This window comes from Trichomycterus rosablanca, chromosome 13 (assembly GCF_030014385.1).
Source record: "Trichomycterus rosablanca isolate fTriRos1 chromosome 13, fTriRos1.hap1, whole genome shotgun sequence".
Lineage (NCBI taxonomy): Eukaryota > Metazoa > Chordata > Actinopteri > Siluriformes > Trichomycteridae > Trichomycterus > Trichomycterus rosablanca.
The window spans coordinates 17,952,015-17,967,810 of record NC_086000.1 but is presented as its reverse complement, the minus strand read 5'-3'; the positions used below and the strand labels follow the sequence as shown (position 1 = coordinate 17,967,810).

Here is a 15,796-nt window from a genome sequence, read left to right as displayed (position 1 = left end):
GTTGGTGTTCTGCCCAGGGTGTGTTACTACATTGCGATCAGCAGTTCTGTGGAAGCAGACCCATCGTGAACATGACCAGGATAAAGCAGCAGTAAAACATGAAAATAAAATTGTTTTATAGATCTGTTAGTTATAGGTGTGACTGAAATATTTGAACCTTACAATTAAATGGGGTGCTAATATACATACTGCAATGTCATAATTCCTTTTGATGGTGCCACATCGTTCTGGAAAACACATCAGCCAGATGAGGGCAGTATTGATTTGGCTTTTGCAAACAGATTGCATTCTGAGAATAAAAGTGATTTTTAACAGATCACACATTTTTGCTTGATGGGAAGTGAAGCCCAACGTAGGACGGTACAGTTCATGTGATTCTACAGCAGCCAACTATGCCATCACCCACCCAACTCTTAGATTTAATCTGCAAGGCGTGAACAAAAAACGCCAAGTATTGTGGGTAAGTATTATGAACAAGTGTTTGTCTGAAGTAGTTGAACTCAGAACAGCTTCAGTGCTGTGTAAGTATGGATAGCACTAAAAATAAATGCTAGATAGAATTCAGAAAAAAATTATGTTTGTCATTTATTTTTCACATTAGATCCATGCTCAGGTGACCATATAAAAGCAACATCCAACCATTTCAAATCCAACATCATTAACCTAAGTATACACAAGACAGCAATCAACAGCGGAGATGTATAGTTAGGCAGAGTTGCAGTTTTGTTCGGCTTTTGTTCCTTTTTTGCACTGTCCCAGTTTGCATATACTCAATTTTCCCCATGTTCTTACTGCGAGCCTCAGCACATACCGGGAATTTCATTACTCCTACAGTATTTTTCCATGGTTCATGCGGTTACCTCAACCAGATAGTAGGAGCGGCTGTTGCATCTTTATCTAGAGTAGAAGCACCATAAGTACGGGAAAAAAATCTCAGAAGTAGTTTGCACAAAGTAAATATAATAAATATGATTTACCTGCAGCTACTAGTAGTAGTAGCCAAAAAGCTCCCTATATAAACAGTCGAGTCACATTATTAATATTTTTTTTTTAATGCATTTTCTCCCGATTTAGCGCACTCAATTTTGTCCTCCGCTGCTACCAGAGATACCAGATTGCATCCGAGGAGAGCACGTCACTGTACACGCCTCTTCTGACACGTGTACAGCCCTCCTCTTCTCGCCCATGCATTCTGCACAGGCGTCTCTTCCACCAATCAGGGTCCTTACACAGCGTATGAAGACCCACCCACATAGTCCAGCCCCCACCCTGCAGATACGGTGGCCAATTAGTATCTGCTGCAGGCTAGATGGCGCCACCTGGGCGCTCGAGTCACATTATTATGACCACTTCCTACTTTCGACGGCTGCAGCATGTAGCTCATGAAGGAAGTCATGTTTTGTGAGCTGGCTTGGTGGGTATATAAGGTGTGCAATTGGCTGTCTGCACATATATCCTTTGTTGCTGTCATGGGTAAAAGTACCATGGGTAAAACTGTCTTCCCTGGGGTGAATGGGATCTTCCAGCAAGACAATGCGACATGTCAACATTGGTTGGAAGAGCATGACCAAGACTTCCAAGTACTATTCTGGTTCCCTTAATTCCCCAGACTTGAACTCAGTTGAGCATCTGTGGGACCACCTTGATTGTCGTGTACACTCTATGGAACCTCCCCCATGCACCCTTCAGCAGCTGTGGGATGCACTGCAATCAGCATGGCTCCAGATACCTGTGACAACCTAGCAGGACCTTACTGAGTGACTTCCAGACCATCTAGCTGCTGTCTGTGCCGCACACGGATATTAGCTGGTGGTCATAATGTGACTCAACTTTTTAAATGCTCCCTTTTTGTGCAACTTTACTATGTGAAAAAATAGGAATGTGTTTTGCTAAAGATAAAAGTTTATGTTTAGCTGTATTTCTTAAATGGGAGTCCCCTGTACACACTTTTAGGACAATGTGTATGCAACACACTGCATCTGCAGCCATGTCTTACTCCTCAGAGGTATTGTTCTTGAATGTCAGCTGCAGTTTGGTCCACACCTGGGGGTCTTTGCTTCTTAACGCCTCTAGAAAGAGGTCGGTATGGGCGTGCAGTTTCTGAAGCTGAGTCTGGGAACGTTTGTTCTGTCGGATGAGTTCCTTAGTACGAAGTGTGATCCCTAGTAACCCGGACTGGTTTAGAATGTTGTATGTGTTGCAGAAGCGCTGGCGTTTACTTGGGCTTGGAGAGAGAGCTTCTGGAAAGTTCTCAGCATCTTCGCTGTAAGCAAAGTCTTGTTTTGCATCCTCTAGGTACGTAGAAGGATAACTATTAGAGCTGAGAGAGAACTCTGTGCTTGTGAAACCAGGCGTCTGTAGAGCGGAAACGTGTGTTGAGAAATTTTCTAAATCCACGTTTCCAGTACTGTGTTTGAAATGATCAGGTTCAGCAGAATTGTGGCTGGTAGGGGAGGATTTAGAGATGTTCCTCTTATCATCATGACAGTGCCGCCGATGCCTTCCACCATAGCTGTGTTTACGGTCTTCAGTGCCCCCATGAGAAGCAATGTTTGAAAATGAGTTTAGGGAAACATTTTCAAACTGCCCCGTGGTAGGAGGTTGATAGGTACAGTCGCCACCATGTATGACAGGCTGGAAAAGAACCAGAGGGGACTGAGGAACCACTTCCTGTGATGATTTATAACCCCGAGGCTTTAAGGTTGGAGTTGTAGAATTAGACTGGAAAAGAAAGCACCTGTCAGTACTTCTGAAAAATCAAACCAATGCACACACTACACACAGTAACAAGCAATTTAGAAAACAATTATGGTCAAAAGTATACAGACACTATTTAAAGCTAGTGGATTATGTGATTTAGAAACCTTGTTATGCTAAATTTCACAGAACTGACATCAGTTCTCTCGCAAATGCTGAATTCAGGACCAATTAATGCTCTTGTGATGGTGACTTACAGTAATACACAAAAATTGTGTGGAATAAATGTCTATAGTTTTGGATGTGATGTTTAGGAGTTTTGGCATAACATTATGACCACTGACAGGTGAAGTGAATAACACTGATTATTTCTTCATCACGGCACCTGTAAGTGGGTGGGATATATTAGGCAGCAAGTGAACATTTTATCCTCAAAGTTGATGTGTTAGAAGCAGGAAAAATGAGCGAGCGTAAGGATTTGAGCAAGTTTGACAAGGGCCAAATTGTGATGGATAGACGACTGGGTCAGAGCATCTCCAAAACTGCAGCAGTCAGTATCTATCAAAACTGGTCCAAGAAAGGAACAGTGGTAAGCCGTTGAAAGGGTAACGGGCGGCCAAGTTTTACTGATGCACATGGGGAGCGAAGACTGGCCCGTGTGGTCCGATCCAACAGACGACCTACTGTAGCTCAAATTGCTAAAGAAGTTAATGCTGGTTCTGATAGAAAGGTGTCAGAATACACAGTGCATCACAGTTTGTTGCATATGGGGCAGCAAAAGGGGGACCAACACAATATTAGGAAGGTGGTCATAATGTTATGCCTGATCAGTGTAGTGAACCACTATTAATGTCTTATATCAATGTCTGTTGTAAGTGGATGCTGATGGTTCAAATTTGATTAGTTAAAATTAGAGATGGGACGATCGATCGGCTACGAATCGGTATCGGCCGATTTTTTATCAAAATATGCTATCGGCGATCGGCGATATTTCCTAAAAGTAGCCGATCCGATCGTGTAATATATAAAGACCACGTTAAGTTAACAGCTCAGTGGATTGATCCAGACTTTGAGCTACGAAGCACCAACCATCACATCACCATTCATCAACAATCGTACAGAAACCATCGTGAAAGCTCTTACGATGTAATTTTGCTGATTGTAATATTTACTTTAAAAAGATAATTCAACCCGGTCACATCTGAGTCGATTCTATCAGCACGTTATATAAACTCCTGGTTCACTTTGGTAAATCGTAAGCGGTTCTTACTTGTGATGTAGATGAGAACAGAAAATGTTACAGAGCCAATCCGAGGCAAAAGTTTATTCATTATCAAATTCGTTAGTTCAGGATCATCTGCTGAACTTTTAGAAAACGTTTAGCTCCTTAGACGGAACGAGTCTGACTCGGTTACAGATCTGTGGTAATAGCAGTTTAATTAAGCTTTTTAATGTAAGAGAGTCACACAAAATGTTCTGTATTAGCTGGTGTTTATTTAAAACCACGACATTTAATTAATAACAGTAAACACGGAGAGATAACTGAGAAGAGAAACTTAAGCTTCACATAAAAACGAATCAACTCATGAATCAATGAATCACTTATAGCGATACTGTGAACAAAGCGTCTCTTCTAAAGGCACAAACACACACGCGCGCTGCTCCGGTTTATCTTTACTGTGAGGCTTTTTTTAAGTTTATTTACTACCCCCGGATCGGAATCGGAATCGGAATCGGAATGTCCCTGAAAGGAGATCGGAGATCGGAATCGGTGCCAAAAACCCCGATCGGTCCATCTCTAGTTAAAATAGAACATTGCAAGATAGTCTAATTAATAATCCACAACCAATTTCACCCTACCATAACACTGCACAAACAAGAGAATGATCAGGTGTACTTTACCTGCTGGAGAAGTACATGGTTCATTAGAAACATGGATGAGACACCTTGGCGTGACTGCGCTGATGAGCTGAACAGCATGTCCTTATACTCTGCCTGGTCCACAACACTGAGATACTCAGAGCTGGCATCTAAACAAATAATAAACGAGCCCCACATATTTCATTAGAAAATAAGTCACAAAGTTTTATCCTTCTGTGACCATAAACACAACAAATAACATTACTTCTTACCCTACATTCACATGCAAATAAGGAATGAGAGGATAACCACTGACAACTGAGAATATTGGCATGGACTGTGTTTAAACCCATTGTAAAACATTATTTCTATGGTCATAACATATATTTATTTTATGATGAACTAATATTTGGTTCATGAACTATAGTGAGACACTTAAAAGTGCAAAAAAAAAAATGCTGCGTGAGTTTGGCTAGTGCATTGAATACCTTGTAGAAAATATGATTCCTAGGAACCATGTTGCTGTGCAGCATCCACTACACCAGCTGTACCACTATATCACACTTCTGACTTAAAATATTTACTGCTAAAGAGCTGTATTTATTATACATTTAATAAAATGGTTGTGTTAACAAATTAATGTATGCTATCTATTTACAATGAAACAACTACATGCAGGTTGAAGCAAGAGCATGTACTAGCTGGGATGTCTTAGTGTAACGTTTATATAAACAGTAGTTAAAGCATTCAATTAGTTAACCTATCCCTATAAATCAGTCATGTTCCTAAACATTTTGTCATCTTCAAAACATGCATGAACTGTATCATTACTAATAGAACTTTGTTTTTTCTCTAAAACACAACAGTTTGGGATTGTAATTGTTTAAAACAAATTAATTAAATAATTAACGCCGAGGACAAACCTGAGAAACCAGAATCCGTCCCCATATCTGATGTGAAGAGTTTCCGTTTGTTTGCCATAGTTAAGCGTAAGCTTTTTTGTCCTTACCCTGGTCAATTATGTGAAATGAAGCTGTAATCCACTGGTAAGCTTACTTTCATTTGTTGGACAGAATGACTAAAAAGAAAAACAGAAATAATACAAAAGGTGTAAAAGTGGAAAGTCAATGCACCTGAGCAAGTGATATAGATGTTGGGTAACTACTAACTTTGCTAAATAAGTACATATTTAATCATGTAGTGACAAAAATATGCAGTTTACTTAAATTACATTTAAACCTTATGGCAAGGATCAGCTGTACTTACAGATATAAATGGAGAACCATACAGGCATACATTTATAATAGTTTATTTTGCCACCTCTGCTAGTCAACATTGAAATAAGTTATTAAAATTAAGACACTTCATTTATGCACCTTAGCCAAGGCATCAAATATGTTGCAAAATAATTGTAGAAAGCTATCTATCTCGTGCTAGCTATCTCCCATCTCGTGAAAAAGTAATTTTCATTGTAAAACTGCTTTAGTAGAAACATCTGTGATAAAAGGTTGACCATTTTGACTACTAATTTAACATCTATAAAGGTACAGTGCACAAGAAAAGTGACTAGCTGTCAAATTGGGGTTCAAGCAAAAGAGTGTTTATTAAATTTCAGTGCAAAAAGAAACTCAAACAAGAGAACACCAGTCACCAGTCACCAGTCACTAGTAACTAGTAACTAGCTCAAGCTCTCCATTCAATCACGCATGAAGTTTAATTTAGAGCACATCCATTCCCCACAAAGCTTCCACAGCAAACTAAGCTGACCCCCTTTTCCACTCAGCTTTATAGATAAGCAAACAGGAAGTGATGTCATTACTTCTGGTAGTTTGAGCAGGAAAACTGAGTATAAATGCTCAGCAAACAAAGGTGACTGGCTTCTCCACCTGAAACAAGTCTGGTAAATCTGTCCCCAGAAAAATGTAAGTAAGTGTAAGTTTTCTATCTTTGACAAAATTGTTTTAAAAAATCTTTAAGACTACAATTTTGTAGACAAAACAAAAAAACAATTCATATGAAAAAGAACCAGTTCTACTGTAAATGTTGTACAAACTCCCTCCTGTCCACAGTTAAAGTTCCTTAATAAGCAACAAATTAGTACATAAAGGCTTTTAACAGGCATTTGTTTGCATTTATTTATGTATAATTTAAAAGTACATTTTCAGCATTTAGAAAAATGTTTTTATCCAAAGTGACTTACAGTACTGTGACAGTATATTGTCTTAGAAATTGAGGGTTAAGGGCCTTGCTCAAGAGCCCAACCAGTAGCAACCTGGCATTGGTGGGGCTTGAACCAGTGACCTTTCGATTACTAGTTCAGTACCTTAACCACTAGGCTACAACTGTCCCTTATGTCCATAAATATATTGTGATAGAGATCTGTCTCATCACAGCATCACCTTGGAGACATGTAGTGCACTGTTCTTTACTGAACAGCTTTAAATGAGACATGAACTTTTGCAGTCATTCAGAGGTAGACTTCCTTCTGTTTTATAACACAACTCAATTATGCCTCAGCTTCAGCTCACAAGCACATGACCTTACATTTGTCAATGTTTCAAAATGTTTCTTTTTGATGATGCAATTATGTAACCTCAGGAATGTTCTGGTAAAATGTTTTTATCTATCCTTATGTGACAACCAGCATAACTGTCGATGATGACTGTCAGCTGTCTGTCACACATTATGTATAATGCACTGTGATTGTATTGTACAGTTCTACAGTCGCTGGCCTAAACACGGTTAGCTTGTAAAAACAAAGCAATCCAGACTCTCAGTATCCATCTGTACATTTTATAAGACTCGATGCATGAGAATTCCTGTAATTCAGTGCGACACAGATGAACTGTAGCGGTCTGTACACTACACAGCACGAGTGGAGCTGAAACACGCTATCACACATTACAGCAGCACAGGTACAAACACGAGTCACGTGTAAAACTGTGGAACTCGGTGCAGTACTTACACTTATGCAGCGGTATTTCAGAATGTCTCCACCTGGTCAGTGCAGCGGTGCATGCAGAGCTGGATTCTAGAAAACACTACAATTATGGGTTGTTATTCTCTTTCTATCTCAATCTTCATAACAAAACCAGTCGCCTTGCTACTCGTTACCGCGGAAACAACACCTCACGTCATCTCATTAAGCATGCAAACCCCGCCTCTTCATCGCCATGCTGAATTGCTATTGGTGGAAAAAACAAGCCTCCTGACTGAAAACGTGACTGGTAAATCCAGCGCACACTTACACTGCAGAAACTGTAAAGACACTGACTGCAAGGACAGAAATACACTGTTGTGTTTTAATAACCCCTCATCAGTAACACAACTACTTGTTACAATTTATTTAGAAGACGCTCTTTATCCAAATTACAGTACTGTTACAGTATATTCTCTAAGCAATTGAGGGTTAAGGGCCTTGCTCAAGGGTCCAACAGTGCAACCTGGCATTGGTGGGGCTTGAACCAGCAACCTTTTGATTGCTAGTTCAGTACCTTAACTGCTAGTCTACAACTGCACACTATACCACCCAGTATAGAATGTAAAAATTACAAATAAACGTATTCTACTTACTAGCTTTCTATAATGTTGGGATCTGTTGGTGTTCCCATAAGCTGTTGATGTGGCAGTTATGTTTTACAGGGCAGAACCCCTCTACTCCCCGTCCTGTAGATTTGATCCCCCTCATTGTTCAGTTCATCCTTCTTACAACAGTACATGTTGCCATTTGCAAGTTTGTTGATGTAGAAACATTTATTTTCTTAATTATTAGATTTATGGAAGGTGTTTACCTGTTCCAGCATGACCCTTCTATCCCTGATCTTTTTTTGTTTTAATACTTAATCAAACATTGAACCATGGGCCCTTTCAAGCTGCTGAGTAATGTTCTTAAAAATAAGCAAATTGATTCATATAAAGTGGGTAAATATGGATGATTACGTTAACTTCAATATATAACTACCAGTAGCTACAAATTCTGTAAGTTGTTACATCTACTAAAATGGGTGTTGGTGTAAGTACTGTTATAGTGGTGTGTCTAAAACCTTGGCACACTTACCATCTTTTTATCAAATATAAAGTAAATGTTAACATTTTCAAATTTGTTACAAAGTTCATTGTTTTATATTACATTTGAATAGAGAAGCCACAGTCTAGTTAATGTAGATCTTTATTAACAGTGAAACAATAAAATACATTATCAATATTACAATAATATATACAATATACATAACTGATTTAAATCTCATGAGTTACAATGGTAATAAAACATTACCACTGGAAAACTGAATTGCTCTGGTTATATTATTTTTACACTTGGCAACATAAATGTTGCCAGTTGAAGAACAATATAAATAATATATCGTAGTGGTACACTTCTTAGAAATGAAAGGATTTGAACAATATTTATTTGGCAAAAAAAATAAAATAATAATGCCTCAGTGTGAAACTGTTATTTTTGCCCTTGTATTAAAAGGCCAAGCAGTATAGCAGCAATTCTGGTATTTGGTCTCCGCTTGTTGCTAACCTGAACCCCATCTCTTTTAGGCACTTCTATTTGTATGTCATTTGAAACATTACATTATGTTGACTGACACTTGTCTCTCTAATTATAAAATCACTGTACAATATAATCTTTACCTCATCCACTTTTCCATCAGCTGCCATGTCTAGCAGTGGTTTTCAACCTGCAACCCGTCATACATGAAGGTGACGCCCCCCTCTTCTCCTGTGGGCTGATTACTATTCTTTATTAGCTGACAAATGCATGTTTGTTTTTAAGTATTTAGAATATGTATATGTTGAAATACAATAACAGTTTGTGTGCAGTTTATTAGGCTTTTTGGAAAAGGAATTTCCAAATACACCATTATAATAATGAACTTTACTGTTTATTTATAATAGTTTGGGAGTGTTATACCTTGCATTTTTCCTATAAATTCTTGTTACTTTCAAACTGCCTATATCTGCAAGGTATAAACAATTTCTGAATTGTTGTTTATTAAATATAATAATAATGTCCTAATATTGTTATAATTACAGTTGGCTAATGTTTTAAGAAAAATAGATCACTAAAGACTAAAAACTGGACTGAGACAAGACCAAAGCCATTCTCAATAACTAAAACGCTAGTATAAAGATTATAAATTGTTGTACCCCAGTTATTTCTTATTAATGACACAAAATTATTATACTTAACTATTTAAAGACCCTGGCAAAAACACTGGACATTTTATTAAAGCTATTTTTATGCAAACCTTTTAAAGTTTGCTTTCATAAACCAATGGCATTTTCCAAAACTTTGTGCTCTCGAAGAGAAAACTGGCATATGCAAATTTTTACCTAATTATTTTAACATTAACCTATTTATTATTACTTTTTTTTCTTACATTTTTAAGCACAATTCAATTTCTGAAGAATAATATTTATTTTAAAGACTTCTATTTCCCATCAACAGCACTTAGAAATAAGGAGCTTTATTACTTGTTAAAGTGTGTTCTAAATGTATTTTAAATATTTTTATTAACAGCTTAATAGACTTTCCTAAATAAATACATATTTAAAGTATTTGGTTGCAGCCAAGGTTATAAAAAGTTTGAGAACCACTGATGTAAATCAGAAGTGAACCGTTTTCATTTATTTCCAAAATGCCAACGTGCTCGTGACACCAGTAGAGGTCAGCAAATCCTGTGTATGTGTATAAGGACTTATTACAGGTTAAAATTTTGGTAGTCTGTTAAATTAAGTAAATGCATAACTACGAAATGAAGATCATCATAGAACCAGTGCTAGATTTTTAAAGGCTCTACAGTAGAGGGTGGAACCCACTGATCAGCCACTTGTGACAGAAGAAGAGACTGATGGAGTCATGGAGAACAAGGAGTAAAAGTAAAGAATCCAACAGCAAATACAGAATCTTAGGTGTGGTTTTTGGTCCAGATTTCAGTAATTTTACATTTATTCAAAGAACTCATGAATACACAAAAAGCTTATATTATTGGACATTGGTTTCTGCTATAAACAGCTGTCTTCAGTATCTTTGGATTTGATTGTTAGTAAATAAAATAATATTCCAACTTGTCCTAATGCCAAACTTCAGCATTCAGTCTAAAACATCCAAAACATGGTCTCTCTTAAGGTTTGCAAACAACCAATAAGTGTGCTATAGAGATTAACAGTGAAGTTCCCAAAGTAAAAATGCCATTATAAATACGTTTGTGACTTTTTTTAAAATTTATTTTAAATGTGTGCCCAAAGATTCCCCACCATGACCCAGACCAGGATAGTTTTAGTAATACTAGATTTGCACAAACTAAAATAATTACAAAACACTAAAACATCAAAAACTGCTTCCAAAATATCATTTCCAAACACAAGAGCTGTGGTTCATGTTCTTATAACAGCCTTTTTTTTTTGGTCTGTTACTGCTTTTTGCATTTTTTTGGCTGTAATCTTCTTGTAACATCCCTCCCAGTTTCTAATGACCTGTTTTACATTTTCATGTCTGTAAACCCACCCATTGTCTGTTATCGATCATCTATTTGTCTGCACCTGCTTTCCATCACCTTCGGGTCAGTGTATATACCGTATGGTTGCCATTTGTTCCTGACTGAGTAGTGCCCTTTCTAAATACATTACCTCTGTTCCTAGTTCTGTATACTAGTTCCCATGCCTTGATCCAGTTTCTTGCTTCTTATTTCACCATGTACTTTCCTGGTTTTGACCTGTGCATGTTTAATGGATTCTGATTAGGTATTGGCCTGTGAATAACATGTCTGCCTTTTTCCTGACCCGTACTATGAAATCTGATTCTTGGGTTCGCCCAAATAAAAACATTGCAGATATTATGCACATGTTCTGCCTCTTCTGTCAGTCAGTCATTCCCAAGTCCATATTTCAGTTCCTTTGTGACCCGCACTACTCCTACGCAGGCCAAGGAGAAGCGCAGGCTAGCACTGGCCCCCTCTGAGAATCCACTGTGAGCTGGTGTAAAGCAGCACTGACAACTTTGTGTGTCGCAGACAGCCATACCACATAGGCTATAGCATAACTCTCTCTGTGTTCCCCCATTACTTGCGCCCTCATCTAGACCAGACAGCATGAATCGCTGTTGCTGCGGCAATGAATGCCTACTCCACCTTTGGGATAGGCCTGTAAACCCTATAGCGACTATGAATTAAAAATATATACTTCTGGAACAAGAACTGTTAAAGTCTATAGTATAATAATAATAGTAATAATAATATTAACAGTTTCTGTTTTATAGAGCCAGTGTCCTGTGGGCTATAGTTCAACTTCAGTCACAGTTTTGCCCACCACTGTTGTGCTTTTGTGCTTCCCAGGTAACTTATGAGAAGCATTTTTAAACAGTGTCACCTCTTTAAAGGCACTTCCTGTATACAAAATACCCCTAGTAATCTCCATCACCATGAGAACGGTGCATCTTGGATTTGGTGGTTAAGGTGATGCAGGATGCTGTTAGTAGCTAGCAGAAGGGGTGGGCAGTACAGGATGGGCAGAGCAACTGCATTTAGCGCTGAGGAGGCTGGCACCTGAGACACAAGATATTTTCCATTAAGCACATAGCCAGCAATAGAAAACCATATATTATTATGTAAGCAACACTATTCTGCAGCATAGGTATACTCTATAATGCAGCTATAATGAAAAGCTTCTACAGAAATGCTCTTTATGATATTGGTCACTGAGGTATAAAAACAGATATTAAAGGAGAATTCATATGGCAAAGTTGATGCCTAAGCTTAGTTGTGTTCTTACCCATCACAGTCCTTTACTCGCTGTTTCTCCTTTCTTTTTCTTCCCCTTCCTCTTGGCTTCCACCTGCAATAGAAAGAATCGTTTTATTTAATTGTCTATATTTGGGTCATAAAATGTTAAGATTAATATTGAATGACTGAAATATTATATAATATATCATAATATATGACTAATATTGAAATATGACTTTTTGGATCAGCAAATCTTTTCTATCTTGTACAGTGTACTTATTTTTACCTTTTTTGTTATTGTAATAAACCCACCAGCCATATAACCTGGCAAGGGTGTGTGATTACAGTATCATGCCCACCTGTCGTGCCACTAATGGCCAGCAGAGGAGGGGGTGGGAGGTAGGACATAGAGGTGCAGATGACTTGAGCCAACCACACATATTTGTTCACCCTTTAACCACAGTATTGTCCTGCCTTGGTTAAGCATCCTGTGATTGGCAATCATTTAAATCTTGCTGGTGTGGGGCCCCATCTAATGCCACAGTTATACTATTTATTATAACCATAGAAGGCATCATGCTCGGAGCTACATCAAGTGTCCAATTTGTTAAGTAAAAAACATTGGTCTTTAAAGGGAAATGAGTTTTATTTTTAGCATTCTGTGATGTGTTGCTTGTTGTGCAGTGTTGGTCAATGTTACCTGTCATGTTTCGGCGTAGGCTTTCTTAGTCTGAAGATCACACCACATACAAATTAAAAAAAACACAATAGTAGACATTACATTTTTTTTTATTCTGAAGTAATTTAGCTAAGCATTTTGTGGTACACCTTTATAATTATTACAAAACTATTTAGAAATATACAGAGTATAGTTATGAGTAAATGAAATAAAGCAAACCTTTGAGTGATCATTTTGTACTTACCTACATTCACAACTTTTGTGCTCCACAAATGTCATTTCCACATATTCTTGGCCGTGCTCTGTTGGTTTCAGCTTTAATAACTGCAGAACATATATGCAACCGTTTATTTCTTATCTATTAAAACAGCATGTCTATATGTCAATTATAGTCCTGCACCCAGTGATTACAGGATGGACTCTGGAGCCACCCTTACCATTCTTTGTTTAAATTGGTTGCTGTAGGTAATGTACTAACGTTTTGTACTGTTTAGTGTGATAGTTGGACTATGCAGACTGAGACTAGCTACTTTTTATGCCACTATGCCTTATTACATGTGTAAAAGGTATGACTAATGAAAAATGGTGAAAATTGACGCTCTGGTGGTGCAACGGTCTTATGCTAGACCACCACCACTGAGATCCAGATTCAAATCTCAGCTGTGCTATCAGCCAGTATCAGCTGTGTTTGGGGTGGCTGAAAGCCCTGGAATCAATTGTCCAGGGTGTTCCTGTCTTGTGCCCATTGTTTTCAAGTAAATGGGACCTGCCACAGCCCTGACTAGGATAAAGCAGTTGAGGATATAAAAGTATTGAAATGCATGTTTTCTTTGGACAAAAATCCAGGCAATCCTACTGATCAACTGCAATAAAGTGCATCTGTACTCTTGATTAATTCTCAGTAACCTCACAACCCAGTCCGTGACTACACATACAAAATTACTACTTAAGAGAGCCCTCAAATGTTGAACAGAGTAAAACTGCCCATATGTTCTTGTCCAGAGTATGATTGGCTTTGATCTGTTGGGTGTTTTGAATACAGACAGCAGATTTCTGTCTGCAGTTACATTGCAATCAAACGTATGGAACCCTAAAGAATAGTTAGGCTCATTATATCATCAGAGCCCTGTGATTTTAGATGTCGACCTCTGTAGTCAGACAAATGGGGGGAAGGGTGTCCCTATTTGGATATGCTTAATTTCTCTGTGCACTCTGGTGACCTCTGCCACTTCCATCTTCCATCATGCACATAGTTGCCAGATTCTTACAGTGTCTCAGCATGTACAGACCACCACACTTCTATCACTATGTTTACTGTTGTCCTGGCACCTTGACCAGACGGTGTGTGTGTGTGTGTGTGTGTGTGTGTGTGTGTGTGTGTATATGTGTATATATATATATATATATATATTAGGTCCAACTGGTTGTACACAACAACTTTTGGGTTGTATTTAGATACATTTTAACTGTCATAGTAGTGATGAGCCAGAAATCCCACCTCACTACTCGCCAATTAAACCAGTGACCTAAAAGTTTTAAAGAGGTATTTGATTGTTGTGTTTATATTGTTTACATTTTACGGGTGATCTGACATACTACTAAGTGCTTTGTGTACCACCGGTGGTAACTGTACCACAGAAACTATTTAGAAACTATTGTGCTAGTACATACTTGCATAGTAATATTGGAGGTTAGTGTTGGGTGGCATTCCAATTTCTCGTCTCCGCAGCAACCAGCACAGCGGATCAAAGGCACACAGGAAGGGCTGTACATGTGCTCCACCTCTCCAGGATACTCCTGCACTATATCCACCAGCATCTCGATGGTGTGGCAGAAACTTCGCCCCCACACCTCCTGAAACAGGATAACTGCAACAAACGGATCAGAAAGTTCAACACATGTTTGCATTGTATTTGATCATAATTGTAAGATATTTTTGTTAAAATCACCAACTAAATGCCAAACATTTGCAGGTTTAGGGCAACCTGTTGGGCAATGGTTGCAACCTGGTAGTAGTGGTGCTTGAACCAGTGATTGTCTGATTACTATTCAGTACCTTAACTGCTACCACTTAAAACACACAGAATTCTGCCTTATTTCCTTAAAATCAGCAAGTAAACTAAATCACATGTCTTAGTAAAAGCTACATACTCCTGGCTGTATACATAGTTACAGTACTCTATGCATAGTTCCGTACCAGAACCAGGGAGATTCTTTAATGACACCTTGCTGTATATGAATTAACTACTCTGCTGTACCACACATACCCAGATCCACATGTTGCATTGTAGACTGCAGTTAGACTCCTGTTGCTAACAGGTGTATAAAAATAAAGCCTTTACTTTAAATCATCTTTTTAAATTGTGGCAATAGTTTTGGACAGGTAATTTCCTGTTCCAGCATGATAGTGCTAGAACTGTGCACAAAGCAAAGTTCATAAAGACATGATTTCATGAATTTGGTGAGCCTTCACCTGAACTGCAATAAACGCACCTCTAACCGAGGAGGAACACACCCCCGTGCCCCCCTCTGACATGCATGTATTCCCCGGCTGTTTCTTTTTACCTAGCAGATGCTGACACACAGAGCCGTATTGCTTACGAGAGACACTATGTTGCTCCATAATTTCCCTACATTTTCCTGGCTCTAATACAAAAGCACCTTAACCAGCCAGCAGATGCTGCATTTGCAGCAGCACTGTGGAACCTAGCTGACTTTCCTTTTTCAGAGGCAGCCAGCTGAGGCTGTAGGATGACAGTGAGCTATGCTGAGCCTCGGGTTCCTGGGCAGAACTACAGGCAGTAGTAGATATAGCCACATGACCCAGAATCTT

The 15,796-nt window shown here is 38.4% G+C and overlaps 2 protein-coding genes across 2 annotated transcripts; both read right to left on the bottom strand.

Moving 5' to 3' along the window:
* Positions 1–568: 568 nt before the first annotated feature.
* Positions 569–7,622, bottom strand: cipca (CLOCK-interacting pacemaker a). The gene is made up of 4 exons (XM_063007537.1): positions 7,523–7,622; positions 5,481–5,635; positions 4,600–4,727; positions 569–2,721 (listed from the first exon to the last, which is right to left on the bottom strand). Exons 2-4 carry the CDS (start codon positions 5,536–5,538, stop codon positions 1,993–1,995), a joined length of 915 nt encoding a protein of 304 aa, XP_062863607.1. The 5' UTR covers positions 5,539–5,635; positions 7,523–7,622; the 3' UTR covers positions 569–1,992.
* Positions 7,623–11,971: 4,349 nt separating this feature from the next.
* pgfb (placental growth factor b) lies at positions 11,972–15,586 on the bottom strand. Its single transcript, XM_063007935.1, has 6 exons — positions 15,457–15,586; positions 14,635–14,831; positions 13,208–13,287; positions 12,985–13,014; positions 12,334–12,396; positions 11,972–12,107 (listed from the first exon to the last, which is right to left on the bottom strand). Exons 1-6 carry the CDS (start codon positions 15,584–15,586, stop codon positions 12,086–12,088), a joined length of 522 nt encoding a protein of 173 aa, XP_062864005.1. The 3' UTR covers positions 11,972–12,085.
* Positions 15,587–15,796: the final 210 nt, after the last annotated feature.